At 33.2% G+C, this 21,762-nt stretch overlaps 1 protein-coding gene, 1 long non-coding RNA gene and 1 pseudogene across 2 annotated transcripts; 1 reads left to right on the top strand and 2 right to left on the bottom strand.

Annotated features, from left to right (window-relative positions):
* Positions 1-1,568: 1,568 nt before the first annotated feature.
* On the top strand, positions 1,569-1,837 carry LOC116029940. The gene is made up of 2 exons (XR_004100344.1): positions 1,569-1,648; positions 1,730-1,837. It is a non-coding gene; the product is annotated as an uncharacterized LOC116029940 (long non-coding RNA).
* Positions 1,838-8,610: 6,773 nt separating this feature from the next.
* On the bottom strand, positions 8,611-15,902 carry LOC116029935 (methylsterol monooxygenase 1-1-like). Its single transcript, XM_031271991.1, has 5 exons — positions 15,327-15,902; positions 12,693-13,015; positions 11,573-11,720; positions 9,134-9,166; positions 8,611-9,005 (listed from the first exon to the last, which is right to left on the bottom strand). The coding sequence occupies exons 1-5, from the start codon at positions 15,654-15,656 to the stop codon at positions 8,976-8,978; spliced, it is 864 nt and encodes a 287-aa protein (XP_031127851.1). The 5' UTR covers positions 15,657-15,902; the 3' UTR covers positions 8,611-8,975.
* A 752-nt stretch (positions 15,903-16,654) lies between these two features.
* Positions 16,655-21,762, bottom strand: part of LOC116029759 — a 6,670-nt pseudogene continuing 1,562 nt past the window's right edge.

The following is a 21,762-nucleotide window of genomic DNA, read 5'->3' as shown; positions in this document are numbered from 1 at the left end:
TGATAGTAAGTGGTCAATTGTCTTGCAAGGGAAAAGAAGTATTGTTGGTGTTGGTGATGTTGAGGATTAAGAAGAATATGACCGCTTTGATGAAATTCCACCATTTTCTATTGGTATCCAATCTGTGGCCTTAGGTGAAGATAACATTGATACCAGTTACATGCGTACTGATCATGGAGAAGGATTGTGGGTTGACCATCTAATAGTATAATTTCTAAAATGTAATATAATCTTATTTGTTCACTACTACAGAAATCACATACAACGTCGGCTATTTAACGTCGGCTAAATAATTACCCGACGTTAAAGGTTCATTAATTAATTAAAAATAAATAAAAACCCTTTAACGTCGGTTATTTACTAATAACCGACGTTAAAGGTTGTAGATTAGACTACGGTGCGATACGACGTCGGCTAAGAGATTAGCCGACGTCGTATCGTGTATATTAGCCATCGGCGGATGATACGACGTCGGCTAACCGACCTAGCTGACGTCGTATCGCGCCTATAATTGCATTCGGGCATCGATATGACGTCGGCTAGGTTAGTTAGCCGACGTCGTATCCCATTAGTATTAGGCCCGGCGCATACGACGTCGACTACCGCTCCTAGCTGACGTCGTATCATTAAGCCCGGACGCGATACGACGTCGGCTACCACTCCTAGCCGACGTCGTATCGCGCCGATTTATAATATTTATACCTACAACGTCGGTTATTATAAACAACCGACGTTGTAGGGTTTTGAATATTGCCCAAATACCTTCAATTTTAGACCTTACTTGTGCTTCAAATTAAATTAGGGATTCAACAGTACATGTACAGTAGACTGTCGACGTCGTGCTTCAAAATTAGGGATTCAAAATTAGAGCCGACGTCTTCCGTCTTCCGCTTCAAAACTTGTCGTCGTCTTCCGTCCAGCCGTCGTCGCCGAAGGAAGCCGCCGTCGCCGTCGCCGCGTCGTGGCAAACAAATTAGAGCTGTCGTGAATCATTGGGATGTTTCTTTTTGGAGTGAGAGGCTTCGTGAATCAAAGTATGAAATAAATGAGGTTCGATCTCCTTCTCTATGAATCAAAAAGTAAATTTTCCTTGAATAAACAGATGCAAATCTGTGCTCTTTCATTCTTGTCCATCTATCTTAGTGGCAAACAAATTAGAGAATGGGTCTGATGGAGGCTCTGCAAGTATATTAACTGCGCCTGCACATTTTCTTTGGGAGCATTGACAATAGTTTAGTACTTTAGATATACTGTGACCTTTTAAGAGTTCAGATACTATAGAATCAACCCACCTAAACTTATCATCCGATTGTATCTTTTGAATACTGGGTGTGTTTTTCTGGAAATTGCTTATAAGCTACATAAACTTGATGTATGTATATTTTGCTTATCTCTACTACTCATCAGTCATAATTGTGGAAACTTTGTGCTTTTCTTCTAAGTGTGATGATTATACTGCATACTACAAAAGCCATTTCCTTAGCTAATTGGATGCACTTTTCGTTCTTTTCCTCCAACTTTACTGTGTATATATACAGATTTGATTTAACTAGCCTCTATACAATTACCAAGGGTCATGGATGGACTTTTTAATCTTGCAAATAAGCTTTTTGGAATACGTGCTGAACCAGCCGATGGATTAGCTCCGGTTAGATTTCAGTTGTTTATCCACTTACATTGAAGAGGAAGTGCAGCTGGTATCTGTACTGATAACAATATTATTAATTAGGTATGGAACAAGGATGTCCGCTTCTACCGTGTGAATGATTCATCTGGCAATCCCATTGCATATTTCTATTTTGATCCATACTCACGTCCATCTGAAAAACGTGGAGGCGCATGGTTTGCAATCAAATGCCACCTGTAGGGGACAAACCCAGCCTGATGACATTCCGTGAGGTAAGCATGCATTAGATTTCTATTCTTAATTTTTTGGCCCCAAGTCCTAGAAATCTCTTCTTGTGAAGTGCTGATCGGCTAGTGATTTGGTGTAGCTTACATTTCTTTGTACAGTTTATGCATGCTGGTCTAAGTCTAATATAATTTTCATTCTCTTTATCTGTTTAAATCAATGAAACTTTTTCTGGGGTATGTGAAATTTCATTTCATTAGGCAAGGAAATTGTTATACTTTGTAACACTTAATGGAAGACTGATCTTGCAACTTTTTATTTGTAAATGGTGTTCTTATAATCTTATTAAGTGCATCTTTGGTTTGTTGTTGGTTCCTGGCACTACAAGAATGAAGACATTTAGTGACAAATCTTTTGTGACACTTTGTAATTTAGTCACAAATAATGCATATTTTGTGACCAAAACAATAATTTGACACTATTATCTGGGATAATTGTGATAACCTTTTTTTGGTCACTAATAGTATGGTAATTGTGACAAGTAAGTATTTGTTACAAGCAAGTTGTCACTATTACTAGAATAATAGTGTCGTAACATACGTTGTCACTATTTGTTGTCACTAAATGTATGCGCATTTTGGCGGCATTATAATTATGGCGGGAACGAATGTAGTTGTGACAAAATATAATGTGGACACAAATTTTAATACTTTTTGTGGCAAATAGTTGTTGGTCACCCTTGTTTATAATATTTGTGACAACTTATTTTGTCAATAAAAATACAATTGGTTAGTACCATTATAAATGGGAAACAATTGTGAGAAAAAAAATACTATTGTCACTAATATTGTCATTTTTTGTGATGAAATTGTTACAAATATTTGTGACGCTCTATAATTGCGTAACAAAAATTACTAAATTGTGACAATAATTGTGTTGATTTCAAATTTTGTCACTAATTTATGATAATTGTGACGAGTAATTATTACTTGTTACTAAAAATGTCATTTATATAGATTGCTTGTTCTTCTATCAATATGGGTGTCTTCATCTCTAAATTTAATTCAAAATTAATCAAATGAATTGGATAACGACAATAGCCAATAATTATTTGTACATTAAGAGTCATCCAATGTAGCACAATTTTTACAATGTGATTGTATCAAATATATAATATGAAATAAATTATAATAATAAAATTTTGATTATGGACCAATTAATCGAATTAGTTAAAGTATGATTTAATTTTTTGAAATTTTGATTGTATCGAATATATAATATAAAATAAATTACTTGTTACTAAAAAATTAGTTTACAAAGTTTCATCATCTCTTACATCATCATCGGGGTGACTGTGGTAATAGTAGTAATAATAATAATAATGTAGTAGTAGTACTACTACTACTAATAATAATAATAATAATAATAATAATAATAGTAATAATAATAATAATATAACAATAACAATAATAATAATAATATAACAATAATAATAATATAATAATGTAATAATGTAATATAATAATAATAATAAAGTAAAAAAAAAAAAAAGAGTGATGTGGGATCAAATTGATCCCACATCAAAAATGAGTTAAGATGAGGGCGTTGAGCTCCCTCATTAAAAGGGGAGCTCAACGCCCCTTATACTGCCCATCCGAATTGGATGGGCAGGAAATTAGAGGCCTCGGGCTTCATTAAAAATGAAGCTTAAGGCTTCTATTAAAACAATGATTTTTTTAATTAATTAAAATATTAAGGCCTTAATATTCAAAACACTAAAGAGAAATGATGCTAAATATATCATTTGTTATTATGCTTATTGTCACAACTAAGTAATTATTTGTAACTAATAATCATCTTTTAGAGCAATTCTCACAAATAAATATAACTATTGTGACTAAAGTGTTGTCACAATAAAATAATTAATTGTAATGATTTTAGTTGTCACTAAATCATTTTTTTGTAATAACATATTAGGTCACAAATTGTACATTTATTGTGACCACTATTAGTATCACTAACTACTACTTTTAGTGTACGTAAATATTGTCACAAAAGATTGAGTAATTGTGACAACTTTTCAAAAGTCGTCACTATTACAATAGTGACGGAGGATATAGTGACGACAGGTGACGACTTCAAAAATTGGTCACTAATTTCAATAGTGACCAAAATCGGAAGTTTTAGTGACAACTTTTGTTGTCATTAAATGTGAAATTTCTTGTAGTGTAGGTTTTATGTAGGTCGAGACTGTCTTCCATGACTTTGGCCATGCCCTTCAACATATGCTGACTAGGGAGAATGAGGGTTTGGTTGCTGGTATACGGGGCATAGAGTGGGATGCTGTGGAGCTACCTTCCCAATGTATGGAGAATTGGTGCTATCACAGGTATTTGGTGCTTTAGTTGTCATTAACTTATTATTGCTTTTGTATTGTTTTGTTTTCTCTTTTATTTCATTTAGGAGAATGGGAATGGTTGGCTAAAGTTAACTTAATTCTGGCCACGTCGAAGAAACATGGTATGATTTATAATGATATTCATCTGAAAAAAAAGTACCCTACAACGTCGGCTAGTCTTATTAGCCGACGTTGTAGGGTAATTTTTTTTGTTTTTTAAATTACCTACAACGTCGGCTATTTGTAAATAGCCGACGTTGTAGGGTATTTTATTTGTTTTTAAGTTACCTACAACGTCGGCTATCTGTAAATAGCCGACGTTGTAGGGTATTTTAGTAGTTTTCAAATTACCTACAACGTCGGCTATTTGTAAATAGCCGATGTTGTAGGGTATTTTATTTGTTTTTAAGTTACCTACAACGTCGGCTATTTGTAAATAGCCGACGTTGTATGTGTACCTTATAACGTCGATTAACTGTTAGCCGACGTTGTATGTGTACCTTACAACGTCAGTTAACTGTTAGCCGACGTTGTATGTGTACCTTACAACGTCGACTAACATTTAGCCGACGTTGTATGTGTACCCTTACAACGTCGGCCAGATCAACGTCGGATTTTAGCCGACGTTAAAGGGTCTATTTAGCCGACGTTAAAAGCCGTCTGTGTAGTAGTGGTTTTTTTTTATAACATGTTTTTATATATATATATATATATATATATATATATATATATATATAGATGTTTTTATAACAATATAATTTCTAATAACATTGTTTTTATCTTATGCATGTGCAGGTATATAAATATCCATGGCCGACCCTACAGAGCCCACAGAGCCCACAAAGCTTGTTAGAACAAGAGGACCTACAGTTTGTGCGAAAATAATAAAGAAAAAGCCAGGTGGTGGGCTTTTAGAAATTGAGTTTGATGATGGATGTAGGCCTATTGGCCCAAATGCAAATGATTTCTCAAACTACCTGGGCAGTTTGGTTCGTCATCACGTGGATATTAATATCACAGATTGGCCTCACGTCCCCCACGGAGTTAGAGAACAAATTTGGCATGATCTTAAGGTAATAAGCATGAACTTTATTTAATTGATATATTGATCATTACTTCTATATATATATATATATATGAAAAATCTAATTGCTTACTTTTTTGTTGTCTCTAAATTCACAGAAAGAGTTTAATATCCCAAATGAAGATGTAAAGAAAAATATTCTGAGGATTGCGGGGTTGTGTTGGAAAGATTTCAAGACAAGATTGGTGCGGGACTTCATCAACAAAAAGCATCATAAATATAACTCTCCCATTGAGTTATATACTTTCTTGGATGAAGAAAAATGGAACACATTTGTAGAAAATCATAAAACTGAGAAGTTCCAGGTAAACTTAATAATAATGTTTTATTAGTTTTAATGCTTTATTACTATTAACTTGGTATTATTTAATAACAAATTGTATTTTAGGCCAAAAGTCAGAAGTATAGGGAGTTGCAAGCTCGAAATGAGCATCCTCACTACTTAGGCTCCAAAGGTTATATTGGAAAGCAGTCTGAGTGGATGGTGTCTGACCCAACGAAAAAACAATGGGAGTGTTTGGTAAAATTGTAAGTAATACAAATACTTTAAGTATAAATAAATAAATAAATAAATAAATAAATAAATAAATAAATATATATATATATATATTTTTATATATATATATATATATATATATATATATTTATATATATATATATTAATGAGAATGCTGACATGTAATCTGTATATCTTGTGTTGCAATAGATCGAGAAGTGTGAAGAGATGTCTCAAGGATCATTCCAACCAGCCCATCAAAATGATATATTATCAGCAACTCTGGGCACCAATGAGCACGGTGGCTACGGGAGAGGCGTTGGAGTGCATAGCAAGATTCGGGATGTGTTTGGTATGCCTAGCCGTGGGAAATCATCTGGGGGTGTTTCAGGTGTTGATCTTGAGGCTATGAAGAAAAATCTTTATGAAAAATTGGCTGACAAAATAAGAAGAGAAACAAGGGAAGAAATGGAGGAAAAGTTTAAGGATATGCAATCTCAGCTTCAATCTTTTATGAAGAATGCATAAGCTAGTCCAACGTTAGGCACACCGCTTTGGAGTAGTTGTCAGTCTGTTGATCCAGTGAACGAGTTTCAGGTAATATTGAATATCTTTAATATCTTGTTCAATTTAATATCTTCTAATTGTTGTTAAGCTTTTAAATTTTCTTGGCACGTAGGAAATTTCAAAAGCTCAAAATATGAGGAATTTTCAAAGTGATGATCAATATGCCATAGAGTTACAACCCGCCATTGCTTCTGAAGATGTGTTGGAGCACTTGGGAGATGAATCCAAGAAGATGGTTTCATATCTAAGACACTTGCCAGCCAATTTGGACTATGTTGAGTTGGAGGTAGAGGAGGTGGAGGAAATATTCTATCATTCAAATATGGCTGGTATCGTGATGTTTGACGACATTAAAGGCTTGCTGACAATGAATTGGCTCGATGTGTCCATAATACAAGTCTTTATAGTGTAAGTATTTTTTTTCTTTAGTCTTTAGTCTTTTATCTTTTATCTTTTATCATTTGATTTACTAATTATTTACATTTTAGATGTCTTTATCGGCTATGCAAGAAAATTGGAGTGCATCAATTGGATTTGTATGCCCAAGGAAGATTTCAAAAGCTAGTATAAAAAAAAATTACAACGCGGTCGTTTCTTATCTCTTGCATGCGATTGAGAAAGAGAAGGACCGAACATTTATTTTGGCTCCATACCATCAAGAGTAAGAAAACTAAATTTATATTTTTTGTTATTTATATAAATTAATTGACTTATTTGTGAATTGTGTTAACATATTTATTTTTAAATAATGTAGAAGTCATTGGTTGCTTTTGGTCATTTGCATGAAATCAAAAGTGGTCTATGTATTAGACCCAATGCCATGTAACCGCGACGTAGAGATTAAGGTCCCATTGAAGCCACAACATATCATTGGAAAAATAACAAATTTACATATGCATCTAATATTTATTTCAATTGGTCCTTCAAGAATTTAAAGTTCTCAAAATGATGAGAAAATCACAACATATCTGATGTTAAATTATGATGGTTTTATGTGTCTTGGAATAGTTTGATTGAGTGTTTTCCTCATAATGAACGAATATGCAAATAATATGTATGATTATGTGTTAATTAAGGAATTGCTAATGCATTATTTATTTGCTTATTTATTACCTTAGTCTATGCATAATTATTATTGAAGCACACACAAAGTTTGAAGAGATTAGTTGATGCCTAAAGACGGAGTTTGAGATGAAAAACTTGAGAAATCCAAGTATTATCTCGACTTGCATATCGAGTATCTCTTTGAAGGAATGTTAGAAACTAATAGCCTGTTTGAAAAAATGTCTTAGATGTTTTATATGGATAAGTATCATGTACTTATCATACTAACAATTGTCCAATCTCTTGAAGTATATAAGATACTATTTAGACTCGAAGATAACGAGCTAAGGATACCATAAGACGAAAGTCCATTACTTCATTGTCGTGGGAGCACTCTTTTGGGACCAGAAGTTTCATAATCATATCGAGCCTGATATTGTACTCGTGATGAAATTGCTAGTAACATTTAGCACTCCTACAATGAAATACTGGAATAATGCTTAGCATATCCTTCGGTATCTTCGAGATACAAAGACTTGACATTTATGTAAGAAACTAAGATATGGTTTTTTGATAGACAGCTTGGGTACTATCTATTTTGTTTGATCCCCATGATGCCAAGTCCTAAATTGGTTATACAATGAACTACCCCCAATGTCCTAAATAAGGACAATAACGGTTGTGTTGCACAAATGATATATGGATATGTTAAAGAATATTCGACTAAGTATATATAGCGTCAAAATTCAATCCATGTGAACTCTAGAAGAGTCACAAGATAATTATGCAAGATATTCACTCTAGTGACAATCTAGAAGATTTGTTCACTAAATCTCTTTCTACACTTGTTATTTTTAGAAAGATATTTTTATGTGTGCGGTTTGAAGATTGATATCTTCGAGGGGGTGTCATTTACTTCAATCAATCCTGAAGATTGGATTTTGAAGACCAACAACTGTACTTTTTTTTTTCCTTTGATTAAGTATTGATATTATTTTCTCAATTAATTAAAGGTTTTTTAATGAGGCAGCTAGTGCAACACATGAATACGCATATCATATACTTTTTTCCTCAACTAGTTTTTCTCATTGGATTTTTAGTGAGTTTTTTAACGAGACATGTGTATGGTATAATAATGTCAAAAAGTAAAGAGACAAACCTCAAAATCCTGAAGGTTATACCTTGAAGTTTTATGATTAGTTTAAGGTTGTACTATTTTTCCCTTAGCTAAGTTTTTCCTCATTGGGTTTTCTTAGCCAAAGGTTTTGATGAGGAAAACCATACAACATATAATAATTTGACATACATCATGTAGTGTTTTTCAGGACTAGGTTTTTTCCTACATGATTTTTTTAGCGAGGTTTTAACGAGGCATAAGTGTAGTAAGATAATGGCCACGGGGAAGTGTTGTAAATATATATTGGATGACCATTATCCTATTTTCTCATATCATGTATTGTATTCTGTTTACCCCATGTTGTAATTGTATTTGCGGTGATCTAATGAGAATAATGTGGTTCTGGAGTTCATGAGCTCAACTTGATCTTCTCCTCCCTTTTTCTCTCTGCATGGTTATAGTGTACGATTACACAAGATTCATACGAAGATACACTCTAATTCATAACATATATAATAGTAAGATTTTTTTTTTTAAATGAAAGAGTATTGTAAGAAAAAATAAAGCCATAATACCTTTTCAAAGATTCGCTTCTGATATTGGTATCCCTAAAAAATGCAATAAAAACCCAATTATAAATGATAAAAAAAAAAAAGAATTAACAAATGGAAAATATTTGTAAGAAAAGTTTGTTGCAACTACGGGTGGAAATATGTTAAACTAACCTCTTGACGACTTGACCTAGTTTGAGCTTACATTGACCTACTCTATTTAGTAAAAATATTAGACTTAAACTTATTTTGAAACCTACTTAATTAAATAAGCTTAGGCTGTTTAAAAAAAAAAAAAAGGCATAGGCTTATGTCATTATATATGTCTATCCTATAGGACTACATGCCATACATACATACATACATACATGCATGCATGCATACATACATACATACATACATGCATGCATGCATACATACATGCATGCACACACACACACATACACACACACACACACATACATACATACATACATACATACATCCTAAAATTTAAATTTTCAATTTTCAATTTTCTAACTTTCTCGTCTCTCCTATTTCCCTCCTAGCAGAGTAGCAAACCCATCATTGCATACTACATAGTAGTAGTAGTGGAGGTGGTGGATTGTGACATTTGATTGATCAAAAAATGATCTTGAGTTCTTATCCAATTTTACCTTATTTTAAAAAAAAAATTCAATTGATACGGATGATGCTTGTTGTTGTCACTATCTTCACACTTGTTGTAGCTTACAACTTTAACTGCGTCTATTATTGTTATATTAGGTTTAAATTGTTTTTTGTTTTTTTACAAATATGTAAGCCATATAAATTGTTTATAAAGTGTAGATCTTAATTACACTCAAAGCCTACAATAGAGTGATCTCTTTAATGACCTACATATTAAATATGCCTTTAAAAAAGTTTTAGGTTATGCTAGATTTATTATAGGGTCAAACTTAGGCCTAAAAATAGCCTACATACAGGCTCGGGTCTTAAATTCTCATAACAGGCCCAGACCTCATTTTTCAAAGTTCGCCCCGACCTAGCCTATTTCCACACTTACTTGCAACTTAATAGTAGATCATTATACCATAGACTATGATTCACCTTGTAAGGTGAATCACTGGCATACATTCATTTTCAGTATATTGAGAGTTCGTTTTTAATATATCAAAGGTTCATTTTTATGTACTAAATGTTTATTATTGTACTTTTAATTACTATATTAAAAATGAATTTTCAATATACTCAAAATAAATATTTAATTGTGATTCATTTTGAAATATTGACCATGGTCCATAATATATTTTGTCCTTTGCAAATGGAATATGTTTGTTTTACAAAAAGTTGTGCTCAAAATATTTTATGTTCTAAAAGTCTTCTCCAATACTTTTTTTTTTTGTCAACTATTTTTAACGCATTACGTTTATCTTTTATTCCCATTCCCAGTCTTTTACTGGCGGACATATAGTCCTAAAAGACGTTTAAGAAAGTTCTTTTATGTTCAATAATTATTTATGAATTAATCAACTACATCAACAAGTACAACTTTATATTAAAAAACTTTATATTAAAACTTTAGGAGCGTTTGGTTAATGAAATATGAGATTATGTAAAGTAATACTATTACCATTTGAAATGTAATGTGAGATTTTGGAATGCTAGGTTATCTTATTGTTTAATTTAGGTTGGGAGAATATAATATTAACTTGTTTGTTTAAAGGTTAAACCAAAATTTTGGTCTCTCAATTATTTCGTTCCAAACTTTTAATGTAGTTCCTAGTTTTCAATTTCAACAAATTAGATTCTTGAATTGTTTAAAATTTCGTCAATTAAACCCTTTCAAAGGCCAAATTAATGAAATTTTAAAAATGTGGAATTCACCAGTTTGGTCCCTGAAGGGGTATAATTGACGAAATTTTACACAATTCAATGATCAAATTAGTTGAGATTGAAAACTAGGGCTACATCGACAGTTGGAAAACAATTGGGGGACCAAAATGGTGATTAACTCTTATATAAAAGTTACATTTTAGAAAACAATTGGGGGACCAAAAGCTATTAATTTAATAGCTTCGATTGAGACTTCGACTGATATTATATTCATATATACAACATATAGGACAAGAGAAATACGAGTAATAATACACTAAACATGTAAACAGACAATTTTACCCCTTCATTTGACATCAACTTAACCAAAATTTGACGAAAAGACCAACGTTGGAAAGAATTTGAAAGTCAAGGGACCTAAATTGTCCAAATTAAAAGTCGATGACTAATTTTGGAAAATCAACATAGTCAGAGGACCATTGCTGGAATTAACTCCTAAAAATATATACTTAGGACCATTTCTCAAATGCATATATCATTAGGCCAATAACTTATAATTTAAATGGTTAGAGTGAAGTAATTTATTATTGACTTAAAATTAGAGTATATAAACATTTGGCATTTAATTATTTATATTGATCAACTAACCTTGTTTGTGCCGTAAATGGTATCACAGTAAGTGAAAACCGATGCAAAATTGCTATTACAGCTCTCCCCAACAAAATGATGGTAGTCATGGTAGATTGCACCTCCATAGAAAGGAATGTACTTCGAAGGACTCCATGGGAATTCATAACTACAAGAAAAACAAAAAAGTCCTCAATTTTGAATACTATTTCATTATAAACTTGACAGCAATGAGAGATAAGAATATAATTGAAACATAATTCTCTAATAACATTTTAATATAAAAAAATCATGTATATAAAAGGAATAATTAAAATTTTTGTTCCTATGTTATAATTCAAGCGTAAACTTAATTCTTAATTATTATGAGTTTCGATTATAGCTCTTAATTAATTATATTAGTCATAAAAGTGGCTATTTTCATCATTTAGAAATATATTAGGAACTAAATTAAAATTACAACTTTCACGAATAATAGGTATTTTGGTTTTCTAGAGGACTAAAAGAGTCATTTTTATGATGTAACTCAGGGTAATTAAAGATTAAATTTACCATTAATATCAATTGAGGTCCTTCGAGTATAATGGCACTACCACGTTTAATTTTAAACTTTTAATTTAATCACTCCTAGTCTTTCAACTTTCAAGTTACACCACCCATGGTCCTTTAACTTTCATATTGTTAATTAGTGTTGGTCCTAACTTTGCCTTTACTTAAACTAACGGAGTGATCGCAACTGAATAATTTTGAATGTTGAAGGACCATATAAGTGATAAAATTGAAAGTTTAGATCTAAATGTGACGATTCCACTATACTTTAAAGATCTCAGCTGGTATTAACTCATTAAATTAAATCATTCTTGTTTCTTCAACTTTGAAGTTATACCACTAATGGTCCTCCAACTTTTATATTTTTAACCAGTTCTGGTTCTAACTTTTCCCTTATTTAAATTAACAGACCACAAATGGTTAAATTTGAAAATTGAAGGACCACAAGTGATTAAATTAAAAGTTTAGATGATGGGAGTGGATTCGAGCCCCAGTCGAGGCAGCTGTTGACTCGTTGTGCTTCAGTAGGTTGAGAAAGTAGCTATGATCAGATACTACATTGTAACAGAGTCGAATTAATAAGAGTAAGTACCCGCTATGAGTCTCAATTGCTTCGATTTGACGCAAAATAAACCAGAGCCAGAAGGTGATCATGTGGCAAGGGACCATTAGTGGGCCAAGGAATGAAGCAAAGCCAAGAATTAGGACCTCTGCCCAATGTGCATAGGGCGCTGCAAAAACCATTGGAGCCAAGTATTGATGGTGAACTCTGTGGATTTTGTCATAACCCCATTTGCAGTGGAGCATTCTGTGGAGCCAGTAATTGGCATAGTCCTCTACTAGGAAATACACCAACACTTGGCTCAACATTTCTCCCCATGACGGCAATGCCAAACTTGTCCTTATTCCAATCCACTGCTCGCAAATTAAATCATAAACAATATAATTATAACTGCAATTCTAAACACAAATTCTTTGTCAAATATTTTGGTTTTAATTTATTAGAGAACAAAAAAAATATCGCAGGTTTTGATTCGATCTGAACTAATTAGAGCATGCATGCGACGTCAGTGAAAATTAAAAATGGAAAATTGTAGTTTATATCCCTCACAAATATATCAATTATCACTGTTACTCTGGCCTGAATTATTAGTAGTATAAATGTTGTATCTCAATTTTCAAAACATGATATATATTGTCTTTTCCCTGAATTATTAGTGGTGTAAATCTGGTTACTCGCCGTTTACCCTGTTCGAAGACACATTTTTTACTCAATTTTTCTCTCTTCGGTTGTTCTCCTTTCGCATACAACAATGTTTCTCCTTATTCCTATTAGAGGAGGGGCAATATATGTCACGTTTTGAAAATTGAAGGGCAACGTTTATACCACTAATAATTTAGGGTGACATTGATAATTGGCATATTTGTGAGGTACATAAATTACGATTTTTCCAATTAAAAAATAGGAGTAAGCATAGCATCTTAATAATCTTACTATATACCTAAGAAAAACAAAAAAAAAAACAAAAAACAAAAAACAAAACAAAAACAAAAAAGAAACAACACAAACGAAAAAAAGAAAAGCAAAACAAAAGAAAGCGCACGCGCAGTCACGCACAAGCAAACATATTTTAGTACAGAGACTTTAATTTTGTCACGTTTTTAAATTTGAAACATTTTTTTTTTTTGGTAAATTTACAGGGTCTTTCTCGCCGTCCGTACGGTCCGGGGTCCACCCACGTTCGCTCCGAGAGGTACAGGAGCTGGTCCAGGGGGAACCGTCACCCCGAAATTCCTCCCCACAAAGAGAGCTCACTTGCCACTTTAGCTACCCCGTTGGGTTTAAATTTGAAACATTACTTCAATAATTCCTATAGCTTTTCATGGCAAATTATTGTGTGGATCACAACAACAAAATACATTTTTAATATATTAAAAATACATTATTCATGTATTAAATGTATATTATATAAAATAATGTATTTTCAGTATTCAAATAATGTACTTTATTTGAATACAATGTACATTTTTAATATTTTAAAAATATATTATTTGTGTACTTAATAATAAATATACATTATTTAATAGTATTGTTTATACAGCTTGTAGACCATGATCCGCAAAATAATGATTATCTTTTCATCTTCTCTATGCAATGATTGGTTACGTTCTTCGTTGAATCTTGAATTCATGGATCAATTTTCTTGGACATAATAATGAGCTTCAATTCTCGACAGTACTATACATACTACTAACAGACATTATATTTCTTACTTATTTAAAGTAGGGAAAATGACACTTTCCCCCCTATGTTATGTGCATATAGCACTTTTTCCTCATGTGTTATTAAAGTGGCAATCTTCTCCTCTCAGTTATTTTAAAAGTGGTAGTTTTTCCCCCTATAATGTTAAATTGACATTTTTACCCTTAAAATAATTATTTCATTTATTTTCATTCTCCAACCTAGTATTACTAATATGTATGGAAGATCATGGTTCGATACGAACTTAATCGAACACAGTAGCAATTGAACTTAAATAGTATGGACGATTACGGTTACGATTTATAACCGAAAAAATAAAATAAAATAATTGTTGAATTTAGACTATTTTTAAATAAGAAATAAAATTAAAAAATAAATAAATAAATAAGTTTTGATTGGTGGTTCAAAATCGAAATTGGAATTGAACCGTACCGATTTATCAAAATAAGTGTTTGATCATTTTCACTATATATGACTGTGGTTCAGTTCCAGTTCACGGTTCAACAATTATTTTATTTTATTTTTTTCTGTTCTGAATCGTAACCAGAACCGTCCATACTATTTTGGTATGATTGCTACAGTGTTTGGTTAGATTCGAACCGAATCGTGATCATCCATACATATAAGTAATAATTTGTTGGAGAAGAAAAATAAATGGAATAATTATTTTTAAGGGTAAAAATGTCAATTTAACATTTCAGGGGGAAAAATAGCCACTTTTTTTTTGAGTACTACTGACTCTATCTCTTTTTATCTGTTCGGCTCGAACCCACTCCCATCATCCATGTGGGAGTGTTTTCCGGGACACCGGGTGCCACTAGACCACAAGGTCTTTGGCAGGTATGTATGTATTTAATCGTCTGTGTGTTATAATGCACATGGATGATGAGAGTGGGTTCGAGCCTCGGTGGAGGCAACTATAGACTTTTTGTGCTTCAGTAGGTTAAAAAAATACATACATACCTTGATGATGGGATAGGATAAGATCTGGAGAGGGCAAACGGAGTAGACAAAAGTGAGCAAGACTTTTGTGTAGCAGTGTATCATCTCAGACAAGGAATGAGTAGCTCTGGGTTGAATCTTGAATCTGTCAAATTTGTGAGACCTCAGGCGCTGAATCATGACCCAGGGTAGAGGGACCAAAGTGTAGAAGATGAAGAAGAAAAGGGTGTTGTGACAATACAACAAGTAATCAGATTTCTGGGCGGAGTATTTGAACCATAATGTCTCTCCAAATGTCAGGTTTCTTCCTACAGATATCTGGGCTTCTTCAAGGGTTTGATAAGGCAACATTATATATATATATATATGTGTGTGTGTGTTTATTTAATACTGTAAACTTAGATCCAGCATGCAATGTATGATAACTACTGCCCAGATTTATTATATTTCTTTCTTCTCGATCGATATATATATTGGACTTGGAGAATATTCCAACATACAAAGACGGAGAAGAAGAAAGCTAAGAAAGAAAAGGAAAATAGAAGAGCAACCAAAAGATTATATTTATAAAATTTTGCCGCGGATATTTTATGGAATAATATGTGATGGAGAAGGAGAGGAAATCGGTTCGTTTATGAATAGTACAGTTGAGGGTTGGTGAACCACATGATGATAAACAAAGTATCACTACTACAAAAATGCATGAACAGCGCGCAGCTACACTTCTAAAAAAAGTGTGGTGAGTTAATCACAACTTTTATGCGTTATAACTTAAATGCTGAAACACAATTAACAATGAACCGCATGTAAACCAAATCAATCAACCAAACAATTTTTATGATCATGTATAAGCACCCAGATCGTTGGACTAATAAATTAAGTCATGTGCTTTGATACCAATTGTTAATTTGTGAATCTTGAATGCAGGTGATAACCAATTTGGTTCCTACTTTGCTTTTAAAAAAAAAATTAATGATCTATATTTAGTACTGTATTAGGAACACAATAAATAACAAAAATAGTGAAGAAAGGATAAATGGAACCATAATATGTTCACGCAATTCGGAGAACTTATTCTACGTCTGCGGGATCACACAAAGGTGAAACTCAACTCCACTAGTTGATCAAAGATGATACACTACAAAAAAACGTGTTTTTAGCGACAGACAAAATCTGTCGCTAAAAAGACGGATTAACGACGGAATCAGTTTGTCACAAAAACCCTCCTCGCTAGAATTTAGCGACAGAATTTTTTCCCGTCGCTAGGGTCTAGCAACAGAAATATCCATCGCTAAGTAAAATAAATTCGTTGCAGGACAGGCAGGACGAGCAATTCCAGGCATTCCAAACTAGCCAGAATGAGGAGATTCTTCGCACGAGAAGAGCAGTTGAAGAGAATGCTAGAATGATTCAGGAGTTTCAGGCTCAATTTGCAAGGCAATTCCGTCCTCCGTCCTTCGGTGATCAGTGATGCCACAACCATCATCCCGACCTTGATTCTTGGTTCTTGACAATGAGTCCCAGAAACTTTGGTTACCAAGTGGTTGACGACCCATTCAAACATTAGGTTCTCTATGCGTGGGGTTCCGCCTTTAATTTCTTTACTTTACTTTTATTCTCTTTATTATGTTTAATGCTTTCATGTTTAAATTGCTTTACTTCTTATGCATTTTAATATTTGCTAGTTACTTGAATAATTTTGCTTTGTTAAGTAGTTTAATGTTTATCTATCTACTTCTTATTATCTTGCTTTTATATTCTATCAAGTTAATAATTGAAAAGTTCTCTCGAATCCCTTTTGTATATTGTGTCACCATTTCTTTTGTATAGAGCATCGATAACGGAGGCCAACCTATGATGGAAGTTAAAGTGTGGAAAGAGGGATGCATACTGGGTTTAACCTCTTATCCCTTTTCTATTTTAAGCCTTGTTTTTTATCCTAAAGTGTGGAAAAATTGTTTATATAACTTTGTATGCGTTTTATTTGAGCTTACCACGTTATGCTATCAGTAGAGGATCATTGGAATAGACCCTATATCCCAGAGCAATTTCCAAAGTGTGGAAAGGGATTTCTTATTTGACTAATCCTTAGAATCCCAATTTTTTTCTTTACCCTATACTAGATGGAAACATCGAGGACGATGTTTATTCTAAAGTGTGGAAATGACGCACTTTGTGCTTGATATGCTTATCTGCTTAGAGTTGGAAAGTTGAGCTCTTGGGAATGATAAACGGGTGTATTTGCAATTTGAAAAGAAAGTTATTATTTGTGTTATCTAGAGAGAATTTTGACTAGATGCCCAAAATTTTTTATTCTTGAAATATCTTTGAGAAAGTTACTTTTCGCACCCATGAGAGCGTTTAGAGCCAAATAAGTTTATATTCTTGCATGCTTGCATGATGTTCGCCTCTTATTTATGTAGGACCTTAGTCAAGAATCTCTCGAAGTGGGAGTGTGCACTTTTTAATTTGAGAAAGATAAATTTTGGTAAGGCCCGGAATTGAACTAACCTTGGTAGGGCATGAGGCAAAAGGTGAGCCTATTGGTAAGCTTAAAGAGAGAAAAATCCCTTAATCCCAAAAGAAAAAGGCATAAGGGGTTGCATGGAGAAAAGTTGAAAAGGCAAAAGGCCAATCACCGAGATTAAAAATAGAGGAAAGCCAATTCGCTGGGTTGCGTTCAACCATAGTCTTCGGTAAGCAAAAAGCTTTATCTAGAGTCGGTTGTTCACATAAAAGGATCCCAGGAATTGAGAAAATAAGAGATGAGGTGAGCCGCTTCTCTAGGATTCGGGTACCCATTGCACTGTCTTCAAAAAAGCATGGAGCTCCATGTGAAGTCTGGTGGCTCGATGATGTTATCCTAGGATGTGAGAAGAAAAGAGGGACCGCACTAAGCCATAAGCGGTGAGTGATCCATGCCCCTACCCTCACTTATTTTATCGTTGGGCTTTGGCATTTAAGGCTGGAAGGATTGATTAACTGGTGCACATCGTTACCACTAGTGGGATCGACTAGAGGCCCTGATTAAATGAAAGGTGAACCCAAACTTTGGAATTGCATGCTTGCGATTGGTGTGAGAAGTGTGCCCCTTTGTTTTAATTGTTTATCTACGAAAGGTTTTTACTTCCCGAAAATATTCCTTGAGTTAATGGCATCTGACCAAAATCCTTTGTAGATAACACAAAAGATTTCTTCCATTTCAATAAGTCTTAGATACCCACACCCACCATTTTGATTAATCAAGAGCTTTGTTTTGTATGAGTCGGTATCTCGGAAGCTTATGTGCTATATTGTCTTGCTTGAGGGCAAGCAAGAAGTAAAGTGTGGAAACTTGATAAGCTCCCAAGTTTTTGTGAATAAACTTTAATTTATATGTCGTTCTCTTATAACATATAAAACATAATTAATAATGACAAACTATATACTATATAAATCATGTAATAACAAGTAATATGGAGAACCATATTAATCTGAGTAAGGTACAGTACATACAAAGCAACCATATAATTTGATGTTGAATGAATACAAAATATATGCAATAACATAGCAAGACCCAATAAGTATATAGCCTTGATTCCAAGAAAACATGCAAATCAATTATATATATATATATATATATATATACACACACACACACACACACATATATATATATATATATATATATATATATATATATATATATATAAATCTGCTCAAGTGTGGACGCGTCTTAACGTGAGAACAGTGCGGACACATCACTCAATGTTATAAAATGCACCATTCAATGTTAGAAAATTCACCACATGAAAAGACACAAAAATACCAAAAAACACACCACACAGTCACACACCCAAAATAATGCACCGTAACTCACATGCCCCTAATTGTGCATTTTCAAACACTGTGTGGTGTATATTTTAATACTTAGTGGTGTGTTTTTTTGGTGATGTGTACCTAACGGTGGATATTTGTGTAGTGCATTATCTAACACTGAGTGGTGTATATCTATATACATAGTGGTGAGGCCACACTGTTCACACGTTAAGACGCGTCCACACTAGAACTCTACCATATATATATATAGATATATATATATATATATAGGGTTGCACTCTCGTGCGAACTCTCGCCTAGGTAGGAAATAAAAACGCTCCACAACCGCCCACGTGTCCAGATAAACGAATCAGAAACAATTTTAAAAAAATGACGCAGTGGCATTTTCGTAAATAACTGGAACTTTGGTGCACCTAGTTTCACTTACAAGTGCACCTAGTTTCATTTAAAAGTGCACCTAGTTTCACTTACAAGTGCACCTATTTTCGCACATATTTTCACTTACAAGTGCGAGTAATTTACCTTGTTAATATTCATGCACCTGGGTACAACCTAGGTGCACCTAGTTTTAACATAGGTTGCACCTAGTTATAACATTAGGTGCACCTAGTTATAACATTAGGTGCACTTAGTATTGATGTTCACTATACAATTCACTTGTACCTGTAATACATTTTACTTGCATCTGCAATACATTTTACTTGCACTTGTGCAAGTAATTTACTTTGTTAACATTCATGCACCTGGTTGCAACCTATGTGCACCTAGTTATAACATTAAGTGCACCTAGTTATAACATTAGGTGCACTTAATATTGATGCTCATTGTACAATTTACTTGCACTTGTAATACATTTTACTTGCACGTGTGCACATATTTTCACTTGCATGTGCAAATAATTTACCTTGTTAACATTTATGCACCTGGGTGCACCTATGTGCACCTAGTTATAAATGACGTGCACCTAGTTATAACATTAGGTGCAACTACATTCCGGACACGTGTCGCACGATGATTCGTCTGCATTTCTCTCCTAGGTGGCCAGTACGCATTTGAACGCGATACTATATATATATATATATATATATATATATATATATATATATATNGAAAACATGCAAATCAATTATATATATATATATATATATATATACACACACACACACACACACATATATATATATATATATATATATATATATATATATATATATATAAATCTGCTCAAGTGTGGACGCGTCTTAACGTGAGAACAGTGCGGACACATCACTCAATGTTATAAAATGCACCATTCAATGTTAGAAAATTCACCACATGAAAAGACACAAAAATACCAAAAAACACACCACACAGTCACACACCCAAAATAATGCACCGTAACTCACATGCCCCTAATTGTGCATTTTCAAACACTGTGTGGTGTATATTTTAATACTTAGTGGTGTGTTTTTTTGGTGATGTGTACCTAACGGTGGATATTTGTGTAGTGCATTATCTAACACTGAGTGGTGTATATCTATATACATAGTGGTGAGGCCACACTGTTCACACGTTAAGACGCGTCCACACTAGAACTCTACCATATATATATATAGATATATATATATATATATAGGGTTGCACTCTCGTGCGAACTCTCGCCTAGGTAGGAAATAAAAACGCTCCACAACCGCCCACGTGTCCAGATAAACGAATCAGAAACAATTTTAAAAAAATGACGCAGTGGCATTTTCGTAAATAACTGGAACTTTGGTGCACCTAGTTTCACTTACAAGTGCACCTAGTTTCATTTAAAAGTGCACCTAGTTTCACTTACAAGTGCACCTATTTTCGCACATATTTTCACTTACAAGTGCGAGTAATTTACCTTGTTAATATTCATGCACCTGGGTACAACCTAGGTGCACCTAGTTTTAACATAGGTTGCACCTAGTTATAACATTAGGTGCACCTAGTTATAACATTAGGTGCACTTAGTATTGATGTTCACTATACAATTCACTTGTACCTGTAATACATTTTACTTGCATCTGCAATACATTTTACTTGCACTTGTGCAAGTAATTTACTTTGTTAACATTCATGCACCTGGTTGCAACCTATGTGCACCTAGTTATAACATTAAGTGCACCTAGTTATAACATTAGGTGCACTTAATATTGATGCTCATTGTACAATTTACTTGCACTTGTAATACATTTTACTTGCACGTGTGCACATATTTTCACTTGCATGTGCAAATAATTTACCTTGTTAACATTTATGCACCTGGGTGCACCTATGTGCACCTAGTTATAAATGACGTGCACCTAGTTATAACATTAGGTGCAACTACATTCCGGACACGTGTCGCACGATGATTCGTCTGCATTTCTCTCCTAGGTGGCCAGTACGCATTTGAACGCGATACTATATATATATATATATATATATATATATATATATATATATATATGTATGTATGTATATATATGTATGTATATATGTAGGTATATATATATATATATATGTACGTATATATATATATGTACATATATATATATATGTACGTATATATACATATGTACGTATATACATATGTACGTATATGTATGTATATGTATATATATATATATATATATATATATATATATATATA

Source organism: Ipomoea triloba, chromosome 9, assembly GCF_003576645.1.
Source record: "Ipomoea triloba cultivar NCNSP0323 chromosome 9, ASM357664v1".
Lineage (NCBI taxonomy): Eukaryota > Viridiplantae > Streptophyta > Magnoliopsida > Solanales > Convolvulaceae > Ipomoea > Ipomoea triloba.
This window is presented reverse-complemented; position numbering and strand designations above follow the sequence as displayed.